This window comes from Osmia lignaria, chromosome 1, assembly GCF_051020975.1.
Source record: "Osmia lignaria lignaria isolate PbOS001 chromosome 1, iyOsmLign1, whole genome shotgun sequence".
NCBI classification, from domain to species: domain Eukaryota; kingdom Metazoa; phylum Arthropoda; class Insecta; order Hymenoptera; family Megachilidae; genus Osmia; species Osmia lignaria.
In genome coordinates, this window is record NC_135032.1 from 13,282,950 (window position 1) to 13,292,874 (window position 9,925).

Consider the following 9,925-nt stretch of genomic DNA (forward strand, 5'->3'; position numbering starts at 1 on the left):
ACGACATTGGTGTATCATCGATACACCTTGATCGACGGAAATGGTGAATAGGTGAAATAGCTAATCACCCGAAAGAAAGAAAGTTTACCTATCCCTATACCTATTTATCAAAATCATGATCAATCAGTTGTGCGCAAAGTTGCTCAGTTTTCTTACCACGTTTCCTGGATATTTGTACACGCGTGCGACTTATACAAGTAGGCAAATATACACGTATGTAGATATGTCGAACAGTTTGTCAAAGATGATATTCGCGCCTCGTTCGAAATAAGTAGAGGAAAAGTTAGAAATGTACGAGTTGAACGATTTTCATGATATCGATACATATTATACTTGTGCCCAGATTGGATAATTTTGAAAAACCTATCTATCACCCGTATATTTATTAGTTGAAATACGTTTTATCGTTCCAATCTTGGAAATATCCGACAATATCGCAATTGCTCTGTGCAGAATTTTATCAAGGATTTTTTATTGTTACAACAAGTTAAATGGACGGAGGGGAGGGGAGGGGAGGGGAGGGGAAAGGAAAAGATTTAGAAGAATTTCGAGACGAAAGAAACACGTTGAGGGTAAAAGTAAGAAATCGGTGATTACGATAAAATAGGGAAATGATAAAACGGATACGTGTCGATACGTTGAATCGTGAAATTTAATCGACCTATATGTATATGTACATGTAGATAGACGCAGACGCGCGCATATACGGCAAATATGTATGTAGTAAAATATCGATTAACGTATAAAAGCGAAAAAAGAAATAACGAGGTATACCCACTTACTGGTTACTATAGATGTCGCACGTGAGGATTTAACAACTTACGAAGGACCTTTTGTTGCTCGAATTATTGCATTGTCTACTACGTATCCATATACACGTACACATACAAGTAAGATACGCGCATCAACATACTTATTAACATAGCGCTAGAAACATAAATATGTGTATGAATGCGCGCGCTCGTGTGTAGAAAAGTTTTATCGTATAAATTTTGTCGAGGCATGCGTTCTCCGAGCAACAGTCGATTATAATCATTATAATATCTTATCATTTCTTTGCAGTAGCAAGCTTCTCCTTTTTCGACGGTTGCGAAATCGTTTCCTACGAATTTCTTACAATTTCTTCCTTTTCCCTACCTCTTTTAATATTCATTTCATTAATCCAAATGTACTGACAATCAAGGAAAAATTAACACTGATATCTTTCCTCTTTTAATTAACTAACAGAGAGGGTATATTATATGTATGTTTGAAAAGTTTGAAAAGTTTGAAAAGTTTGAAAAGTTTGAAAAGTTTGAAAAGGAAGGGACGACGACTCTAGCTCGGAGACGTATCCCAATAGTTGGCCTAGTGACGAGTTTCATATTTTTCGCCCCGGTCGCAGTGAATCGTCGAATGTTTATCTCATGTCTATTATATTATAATTATTGACACTCTCCAGAAATTTTATTGATATAAACTTTATCGCTACCGTTGAACATAATATACTTAAATTATGACAGTGACAACTTCGGTAACAATTTACGGGCACTGAATATACCGAAAAAGGGATGAATCGAAGGAAAAAAAGTAAAAAAAAAAACGAAAAAAATGAATGGGAGAGTAAAAGAGACAGAGAGAATGCGTGCGCGCGCGAGAATGAAAGAATGAGACGAAAGAAAAGGAAAGAAAAGGAAAGGAAAGGAAAGAAAAGAAAAGAAATTGAAAAAATAAACCCTTTGCGTGTCCGTGAACACCGTGGAAAAATTTTAGATGGTTGATAGAATTCTATGATATAAGCGGGAATAGTATATAAATTCGAAGAAAGATGGGACAGAGTCTGCGAGGGTGGTGGGTTACGTTAAAACGAAACAAAGTTATAAAATAAAATAACGATGTAGTATGTAACGAGTATTTCCGTGTTATTTTTTCCTTTCGTTGACATCGCGTGTAACAGATTGCGCGCTACAACTGTTGTCCGCAACCTAACCAACGTGCTCTCCTTTATTTCTTTCGTCCATTCTTTAATTAATAATAATAATAATTACTTGTGTCAAACGCATTGCGATGAAATTTCTGCTTTTAGTGTTATTGTTCTTCGGTTTTGCGGAAATGTTTAAGAGTAATCGGTTTGTACAATCATTAAAATGATTCATTAAAATATGATTATCTAATACGAAGTAATATCCCATCTTATCCTGCTATGTATGGTATACTCTTTTGATAAACCGATCGATCGAGCGAGACGGATTGTTTATCGGTCGCGGATACGCGGAGATAAACCCGTACGAAGGTAAAACTTGAAATGCGATAAAGAGATGAGAAAGAGAAGGAGAAGAAATATCGTATCATTCTAATTGAGCTCTAGTTAGAGATACCGATAAGACGCAGGTGTGCATAGCTCCTGCGTGGTCCACCGATCGAATCGATCATTATCAAACGGACTACATACTATGTGAAATCATGCCACGTGCAATTTTTTTTTTTTTTTTTTTCTTTCTTTCTTTTCGGTTCTATTACAGATTATTGGATAACGCGATAAGAAATACCATCGGCCAATTTCTTTTCCAGTCATCTTGTTTTAATCGTCCGACCTATCAAGAGATCCATCAACGAGTAATTTTTGATTAGTGAGAAACGTATGAAATGTAAATCAGTGTAATTTCTTTCTTCCTCGCGTTACTTAGGTACATAGAATATCGTATCCTTGTATACGTAGAGGTGGGTAAAAAGTGAACGAGGAAAAAGAAATTTGTGAAAATGAAGCAAAGTATCTTGTTGCTAACGCTGTGTTGCGCGTTTACGTTAACATCTTGTCAGAAGAAAGAGAATAATAAAAATAAGTGCGTATGGTACGGAGTCTGTAGTCTGTCGGAGAATAATATGCCTCGTAATTGCGCGTACAATGGTGCACCACAACCTGTAAATAACACGATCGTAGCAGACCGTCTACGACAGAAATGTCCGCATTATTTCAAAGACACCGGTAAGCTTCCTCTTCATTTTCATTTTCATTTTCATTTTCATTTTCCTTGCGTTCTTCCTTCGTTTTTCATTTTTCTTTCCTCTTATAAAACGTTTCAGACTCGAGTGGACCAACGTTATGTTGCGACCAGAAAAATATCGAAACGTTGGTCTCGCAACTGGACTTGGCCGAAAGTGTCTTTGGCAGATGCCCAACGTGTCTAAGAAATTTTTACAAGTTGATATGCGACATAAGCTGTAGTCCTGAACAGAGTCGATTTCTGAAAGTCTCAAAGACCGAGGTAAATTCGGAAGGGAAGGAATACGTGACAGAAATTCAGGTAAGATAAATTTCCTTTTCCTTTTCCAAAGTAAAAAAGTCAAATAAAATAGAAGAAAAAAATCCTGTTTTAGATTTATCTTTCGGAAGAGTACATGAACGGCACTTACGAGTCTTGTAAGTATATCGTTAATCCAATATCCGGAAGTTTAGCCATGGATTTGGCTTGTGGTGTGCACGGTGCTAGTCGATGTACGCCAAAATTGTAAGTTTTTTATTCTTTTATTCTTTTATTCTTTTATTCTTTTATTCTTTTATTCTATATAATTGTAAGTAGTAAATTTTTTCATGAAACTTTGATAAAACCTTGTTGCAGATGGTACGAGTATCAAGGTGATCCTGACGCGAACAATTTAATAAGTTTTCGAATGATTTTCCTAACCGATCAGCCTTCTTCGAACGAGACGGTAGAAAGGTGGAACGAACCGGTCAAGAGGTGCAACGAATCCTACGATGTAAGTCTTCTTCTTTATCTATAACGCATGTAAGTATGTACTTACATAGATTAGGAATTAATTGCGTAACAACGTATCGACAGGGTTGGTTGGCGTGCAGCTGCGTCGATTGTCCTAAGGCCTGTCCTATTACGAAATTACCAGAAATCAATTCTGATTTCCTTATTTTTCATCACAACGGCTACGGTATTCTGGCAGGAATTGCCCTCGTTTTATTCCTCGTATCTCTGACAATAGCCTATGGAATATTCCGCTCCAGTAAGCCATTGATTTCTTTCATTTTTCTGAAAACACACATTTTCTCATCTTTTAAAACGATCGTAAATTGTCGATTATTTGCAGACGTGCAGAAGGAGGTAGAAAATAATAAAAGTCACAAAGGAGGATGGTATTTTCTTCCTTGGAAAAAATTTCACCAAGTATTTCATTCATTTTTTGCTATTTGGGGTAAAGGTACGGCTTCGAATTAATTCGATTAATCCGATTAATCCAAAATAATGACGGATTTTTCATACTTTAAACATAGGTTTCGCAAAATATCCGGGCATCGTACTGGTCATCTTTTCTTACGTTTTATTGGGATTAAGCTATGGAATTCAATACCTCTCTATAACTAGCGATCCGATTGAAATTTGGGCAGCACCAACTAGCAGAGCTAGAATCGAAAAAGATTATTACGATTCTCATTTTCAACCTTTTTACAGAGCCGAACAGATTTACATCAAATCCGTAGGACTGGAGAAGGTAAAATCGAGCGTAAAAACGAAATGAGGCAGAAATAAATTGAGACTTTAATTACATATTATTCTGTTGTTCAGGTGACGCACAACACGTCGAGCGGTCTCCTCGAATTCGGTCCAATTTTCAACAAGGAGTTTTTATTGGCGGTCTACGATCTTCAGAACAAGATATTGCAAGTGAGTGGTAAAAATAATTAACTTATTCAAGCGGATTTATCTCGAACGTTGTTATTCGCAGCTTGGACAAGAGGATGGAGAAGGTTTGGAGCGTATTTGTTACGCTCCGGTTCAAAACGATTTTACCGGACCCGTTACGTTGGATCTTTGCACCGTACAAAGCGTATGGGGTTATTTTCAAAACCGTCTAGATATTTTTAACCAAACGATCGTATCCGACCCGTACGAAATTAATTATTTAGATCAATTATACAAGTGCGCTCAGTAAGTAAAGTATTTTGTATCGCATACATATATGTATGTATGTACATATATCTGATAGGAATCTTTTTTTCTTTAAGAAATCCGTTCGACCCGAATTGTTTAGCGCCGTACAAAGGGCCTGTTTTGCCTGCGTTAGCTTACGGTGGATTTCTGCGAGAAGATGAATTTAACTATAATTCGAAAGATTACATCAAAGCAAGTGGTCTGATATTATCCTTTTTGGTGAAAAATTCGTTAAACGATTCGGTGCTCGAGTCGATTTACAAATGGGAACAGCGGTAAGTTGAAATATTAACTTAAACTTTCAAATAATTAATAACTAATAGACTTTTATTTTCTTTAGATTTCTCGATTTTATGAAGGAATGGAACATTAAAGAACGTCCAAAATTCATGGATGTAGCGTATACTACAGAAAAATCAATTCAAGATGAATTGGAACGATCTTCGAAAGCAGAAGCGTTAACGGTAGTTTTCAGCTATCTCTTGATGTTCCTTTACGTTGCGTTTGCACTGAGCAAAATAAAATGTTCGCTGAAAGAATATTTCGTAAGTTTGCTGGTAACGCTCTTTTATCGCTTTTCTTCAACTTTTTCTCACTTATTCTTGAATGTTTGGAATTTTAGGCCAACGGTAAAATGATGATTAGCATCGGTGGAGTTTTAATAGTAATAGCCTCGGTAGCTTCTTCTCTCGGTCTATTTGGCTATATCGGTGTACCCACCACGCTACTTACCATCGAGGTAAGCGAGAACGCTATATTTTTTTTCTTCTCTATAAATTTATAAAATTTTCTAAAATTACCTCCTATAATGCTTAGGTAATCCCGTTCTTGGTATTGGCCGTGGGAGTGGATAATATTTTTATTTTGGTTCAAACGCACGAAAGAAATCCGAAACACCCCGACGAATCGATACCGGATCATATCGGAAGAATTATGGCAATAGTTGGTCCATCGATGTTACTTACCAGTACTTCCGAGTGTCTTTGTTTCTTGATCGGTTAGCCTAATCTAACTTGCCAGAATATTTATCGTTCACAATTTACAATTTACAATTTACAATTTACAATTTACAATTTACAATTTACAATTTACAATTTACAGGAACGTTATCTTCGATGCCGGCGGTAAATACTTTTGCGCTTTATGCATCTTTGTCGATTTTCATCAATTTTATTCTACAAATAACAGCTTTCGTTAGTCTGTTATCACTGGACGAACAAAGATACGAGGTAAGAAAGTTGTCCTCTATCGTGTTCTAAAGCGAAATCGTTTCATTTTTATTCAATTACAATTCTTCCCACCTTTCAGAACAATTTGTTGGATATATTTTGCTGTATAAAAACGAAAAGAAGAGATTCCGCGGCGGAGGAGGTGGAAGAAGACTTTGGTTTAATACACGCGATATTTAAACGATTTTATACACCGTATCTGATGAAAACACCAATCAGAATACTTGTATTGATCGTATTCGTGGTTGGTCTTGTGATGCATGCGGTACTATTGCCAAATATTGGCATCGGTTTAGACCAAAAGCTATCGATGCCCGAAGATTCTTACGTTTTAAAATATTTTCAGGTAATTTCTACCCTTACTTACAATAGTAGTTTTCTCCTTTCGATTAAGAGAAATTTAATCATTCTAGTTTATGGAAGATTTATTGTCAATGGGTCCGCCAGTGTACTTTGTGCTGACCCCTGGCCTCAATTTTAGTCGTAAGGAGGTTCAAAATGTAATTTGCGGAGGTCAAGGATGCAATACCGATTCCCTTTATACACAGATCTATTCGGCAGCCAGACAACCTGCTACGTTCGTATACTATTATAGTATTTTATTAAGCTAATTAGTTAATTTGAGAATTTATTTACAGATCGTATTTGTCGAAATCCGCTTCGTCTTGGATAGACGATTATATAGACTGGTCTGGGATTAATGGTTGCTGCAAGTACTTTAAAAATAATCAATCCTTTTGTCCACATACGGAAGGTAAGAATGTTACTTTACTTTACTTTACTTTACTTTACTTACTTGTGAACAAAAGTAAATTACTTTTCTTTCTTCCAGTTACTTGCGAGACATGCGACATCGACCTCGATGCTTTCCGACCAAACGATTACAGTTTTCGAAAATATCTATCGTATTTTTTGCAAGACATTCCCGATCAAGGTTGCGCAAAAGGTGGACGTGCCGCGTATCCGGACGTAAGTAACTACATAATCCTAACGATAAGTATTTATGTAGTTATTTTTAACGGCATCATCCTTTTTCGTCATTTACAGGCATTAAATTACTACGTTGACAAATATGGACTAACGGATGTTGGGGACAGTTACTTTATGGGATATCATACTCCGTTGAAAAAGTCCTCGGATTGGTACGAATCATTAAAGTATTCTAGAATGATTGCAGCAAATATTACAAAGATGATAAACGAAGAAAATTTCACCGATAACCAGATAACCGTCTTTCCATACAGGTTCGTTACTTCTTATTATTTCTATCTATCTATCTATCTATCTATCTTGAGCTAAAAATGAAATTCATTTATTTTCAGTGTATTTTACGTATATTACGAGCAGTATCTTACCATTTGGGTAGAAGCGCTTACGTCCTTGGGTTTGTCTCTCTGCCTTATTTTCCTGGCGACTCTAGTTCTTACAGGATTCTCCTTATTTTCGGCGGTAATGGTGCTATTCACCGTATTCATGATCATCGTAAACATAGCTGGTCTCATGTATTGGTGGAACATTGAATTGAACGCGGTATCTCTTGTTAATTTGGTAATGGTATGTACGTTATTTCTTTCTTTCCTTAAACTTCCTTGTTATTAATTAAAGGCTTTTTTCTCTTCAGGCTGCCGGTATATCTGTCGAGTTTTGTAGTCACATGATACATTTCTACTTGAAATCTACAGCATTTACAAGAATCGATCGTGCGTCCGAAACTTTGAACAAAATGGGAAGTTCGGTGAGTCCAATCTAGCCTGAAATAAATTTCGTTATAATAAATATAATTCATTTCAGTAAAATTCATTTTCTTCCTTTATAGGTTTTCTCTGGTATCACTTTAACGAAAATTATAGGAATCGTGGTATTGGCATTCTCCAAAACTCAAATCTTTCAAGTATTCTACTTCAGAATGTATTTGGGTATAGTAATTTTTGGCGCTGCGCATGGCCTAATATTTTTGCCTGTATTGTTAAGTTTCATAGGTAAGATGAAGAAGAATTTCAATTTAAAAGCATCGTATACATTCTCTACATTCTTCTCTACCCCAATATTTCTTGTTTTTTAAATGTTTCATAAATAACAATAAAATTACAGGTCCCTCGAAAACGTGACGATACTTGTTCAAATCCGAATGAAGAAAGAAAAAGGATAGGATAGGATTTTATTCTGACCATAACCATGCAATTATTACGATGGTTGAAATGTTAAAAGACGTTTTACGTTAAACATCGAGCGGATTATAATTTAAGCATTTTATGCGTGATGCGTTCAAGTAAAATAGTATTATTATTATTATTATTATCGTTGTTCTTGCCGTCGTCATTATTATCATACGTATGTACATACATATGTATGATATTTAAATACACATATATATATTTATTGAAATTAAATAAGGTTTATATTCGCAACTAATTGTGCTTGATTGTGGATGCAGCTACAAAATGATGTCCATAACTGCGAAAAGACCAGTTTTTCTGCGTTCTTTTCTGCGCATTGTCGCTCTGATTGGTGATACTTCCAGCGGAAGTGGAAAGCGATTGGCGGATCGCTTTCCCCCACCACCATCTTCCAACCTGCGCGCTTAGTTATGGACTCTCGTGACATCAAGTATATTTCGATATACGATTCACCATTTTCTTCACCGTGGACAGACACCAATTTCAATATTTTATCATTTTTTCACGATTTCGATAAAATAAGGACCAGAGCGGTATTAATTTAGGGCCTTCTGAATACATCCCTGAAATTTCTTTCTGAAACTCTAGGGATTTCTAGGGATTTATTCTAGGGACTGTCAGTAATAGAGGAAACGCGTTCTTTGCGAACGTCTATGCTAGGGAAAGAAAACAAGAAAGATGGCGTCTGCTTTAGAAAACCTGGAGACCCAGTTGGAGCTTTTCATAGAAAACGTAAGACAAATACGCATTATAGTAAGTGATTTTCAACCTCAAGGACAAAACGTATTGAACCAAAAGATGTGAGTATTATAAATGTATTTTATCTGCTCTTTTTTTCTATTTTTCACACCCGTGTTAAAAATATTTCATTAACCTAAAGATGGAGGAGTTTATTTGGCTTTATACATAATGATGTGCTATGATACAAAAGATCTACTCATTCATAACTAGAAAGGGTTATGTGCTTTGGTACCATTACAACAATATAGATTTGTTTTTGTTTTTGTTTTTGTGTTTTTTCAGCCAAGGTTTAGTTAATGGTTTACAAGAAATAGATAAATTAAAGTCTCAAGTTCAAGATGTTCATGTACCTTTGGAGGTTTTCGAGTAAGTATATAAGAATCGAATGTTTCAAGATCCATAACGTATCTGTGTAGTGTAGTAGAAACGAAATTATAAATGATCGCGTGCGATTTCAGCTACATCGATCAAGGCAGAAATCCACAGTTGTACACAAAGGATTGCATAGAAAAAGCATTAACTAAAAACGAGCAAGTGAAAGGAAAGATCGATGCTTACAGAAAATTTAAAGCAAATATGCTCGTAGAATTAACTAGAGTTTTCCCGCACGAATTGGCAAAGTACAGAGCGATACGAGGCGACGAGTGAATACACGTACGATATATCGTACCGTTAATTTTAATATTCTTCTGTAATCGTTTGTATAAGAAATATTTATTAAAATAAAAAAAGTTTGTATGAAAAGATGGAATGTACCTACGTATATAAGTATGTAAGTATTATTCCTTTTCGCTTTCGTAGAAAAAAGAGTGTTGGTTGAGAGTTTGTAAAAAATAGTAAATCCGATATAATACCC

General features: G+C 35.7%; 2 protein-coding genes across 2 annotated transcripts; both read left to right on the top strand.

Annotated features, from left to right (window-relative positions):
- The first annotated feature begins 239 nt into the window (after nucleotides 1–239).
- Nucleotides 240–8,507, top strand: LOC143305235 (NPC intracellular cholesterol transporter 1 homolog 1b). Its single transcript, XM_076691779.1, has 23 exons — nucleotides 240–2,965; nucleotides 3,064–3,284; nucleotides 3,358–3,488; nucleotides 3,600–3,738; nucleotides 3,822–3,996; nucleotides 4,081–4,191; nucleotides 4,265–4,482; nucleotides 4,557–4,655; nucleotides 4,717–4,919; nucleotides 4,997–5,197; nucleotides 5,263–5,467; nucleotides 5,545–5,661; nucleotides 5,739–5,919; nucleotides 6,024–6,151; nucleotides 6,231–6,497; nucleotides 6,565–6,728; nucleotides 6,790–6,905; nucleotides 6,984–7,120; nucleotides 7,199–7,395; nucleotides 7,474–7,705; nucleotides 7,773–7,886; nucleotides 7,968–8,130; nucleotides 8,243–8,507. The coding sequence occupies exons 1-23, from the start codon at nucleotides 2,740–2,742 to the stop codon at nucleotides 8,257–8,259; spliced, it is 3,762 nt and encodes a 1,253-aa protein (XP_076547894.1). The 5' UTR covers nucleotides 240–2,739; the 3' UTR covers nucleotides 8,260–8,507.
- Nucleotides 8,508–8,862: 355 nt separating this feature from the next.
- MED10 (mediator complex subunit 10) lies at nucleotides 8,863–9,852 on the top strand. The gene is made up of 3 exons (XM_034328242.2): nucleotides 8,863–9,128; nucleotides 9,352–9,435; nucleotides 9,528–9,852. Exons 1-3 carry the CDS (start codon nucleotides 9,007–9,009, stop codon nucleotides 9,715–9,717), a joined length of 396 nt encoding a protein of 131 aa, XP_034184133.1. The 5' UTR covers nucleotides 8,863–9,006; the 3' UTR covers nucleotides 9,718–9,852.
- Nucleotides 9,853–9,925: the final 73 nt, after the last annotated feature.

What these genes read in the sequence shown, in the direction of transcription:
- LOC143305235 (XM_076691779.1), top strand. Translation starts at nt 2,740, where the DNA reads ATGAAGCAAAGTATCTTGTTGCTAACGCTGTGTTGCGCGTTTACGTTA. An exon ending in CTATGGAATATTCCGCTCCA is followed by an intron (nt 3,997 to 4,080) that starts GTAAGCCATTGA and finishes GATTATTTGCAG; the next exon opens with ACGTGCAGAAGGAGGTAGAA. An exon ending in CTTTTGTCCACATACGGAAG is followed by an intron (nt 6,906 to 6,983) that starts GTAAGAATGTTA and finishes TCTTTCTTCCAG; the next exon opens with TTACTTGCGAGACATGCGAC.
- MED10 (XM_034328242.2), top strand. Translation starts at nt 9,007, where the DNA reads ATGGCGTCTGCTTTAGAAAACCTGGAGACCCAGTTGGAGCTTTTCATA. An exon ending in AACGTATTGAACCAAAAGAT is followed by an intron (nt 9,129 to 9,351) that starts GTGAGTATTATA and finishes GTGTTTTTTCAG; the next exon opens with CCAAGGTTTAGTTAATGGTT. An exon ending in GTACCTTTGGAGGTTTTCGA is followed by an intron (nt 9,436 to 9,527) that starts GTAAGTATATAA and finishes GTGCGATTTCAG; the next exon opens with CTACATCGATCAAGGCAGAA.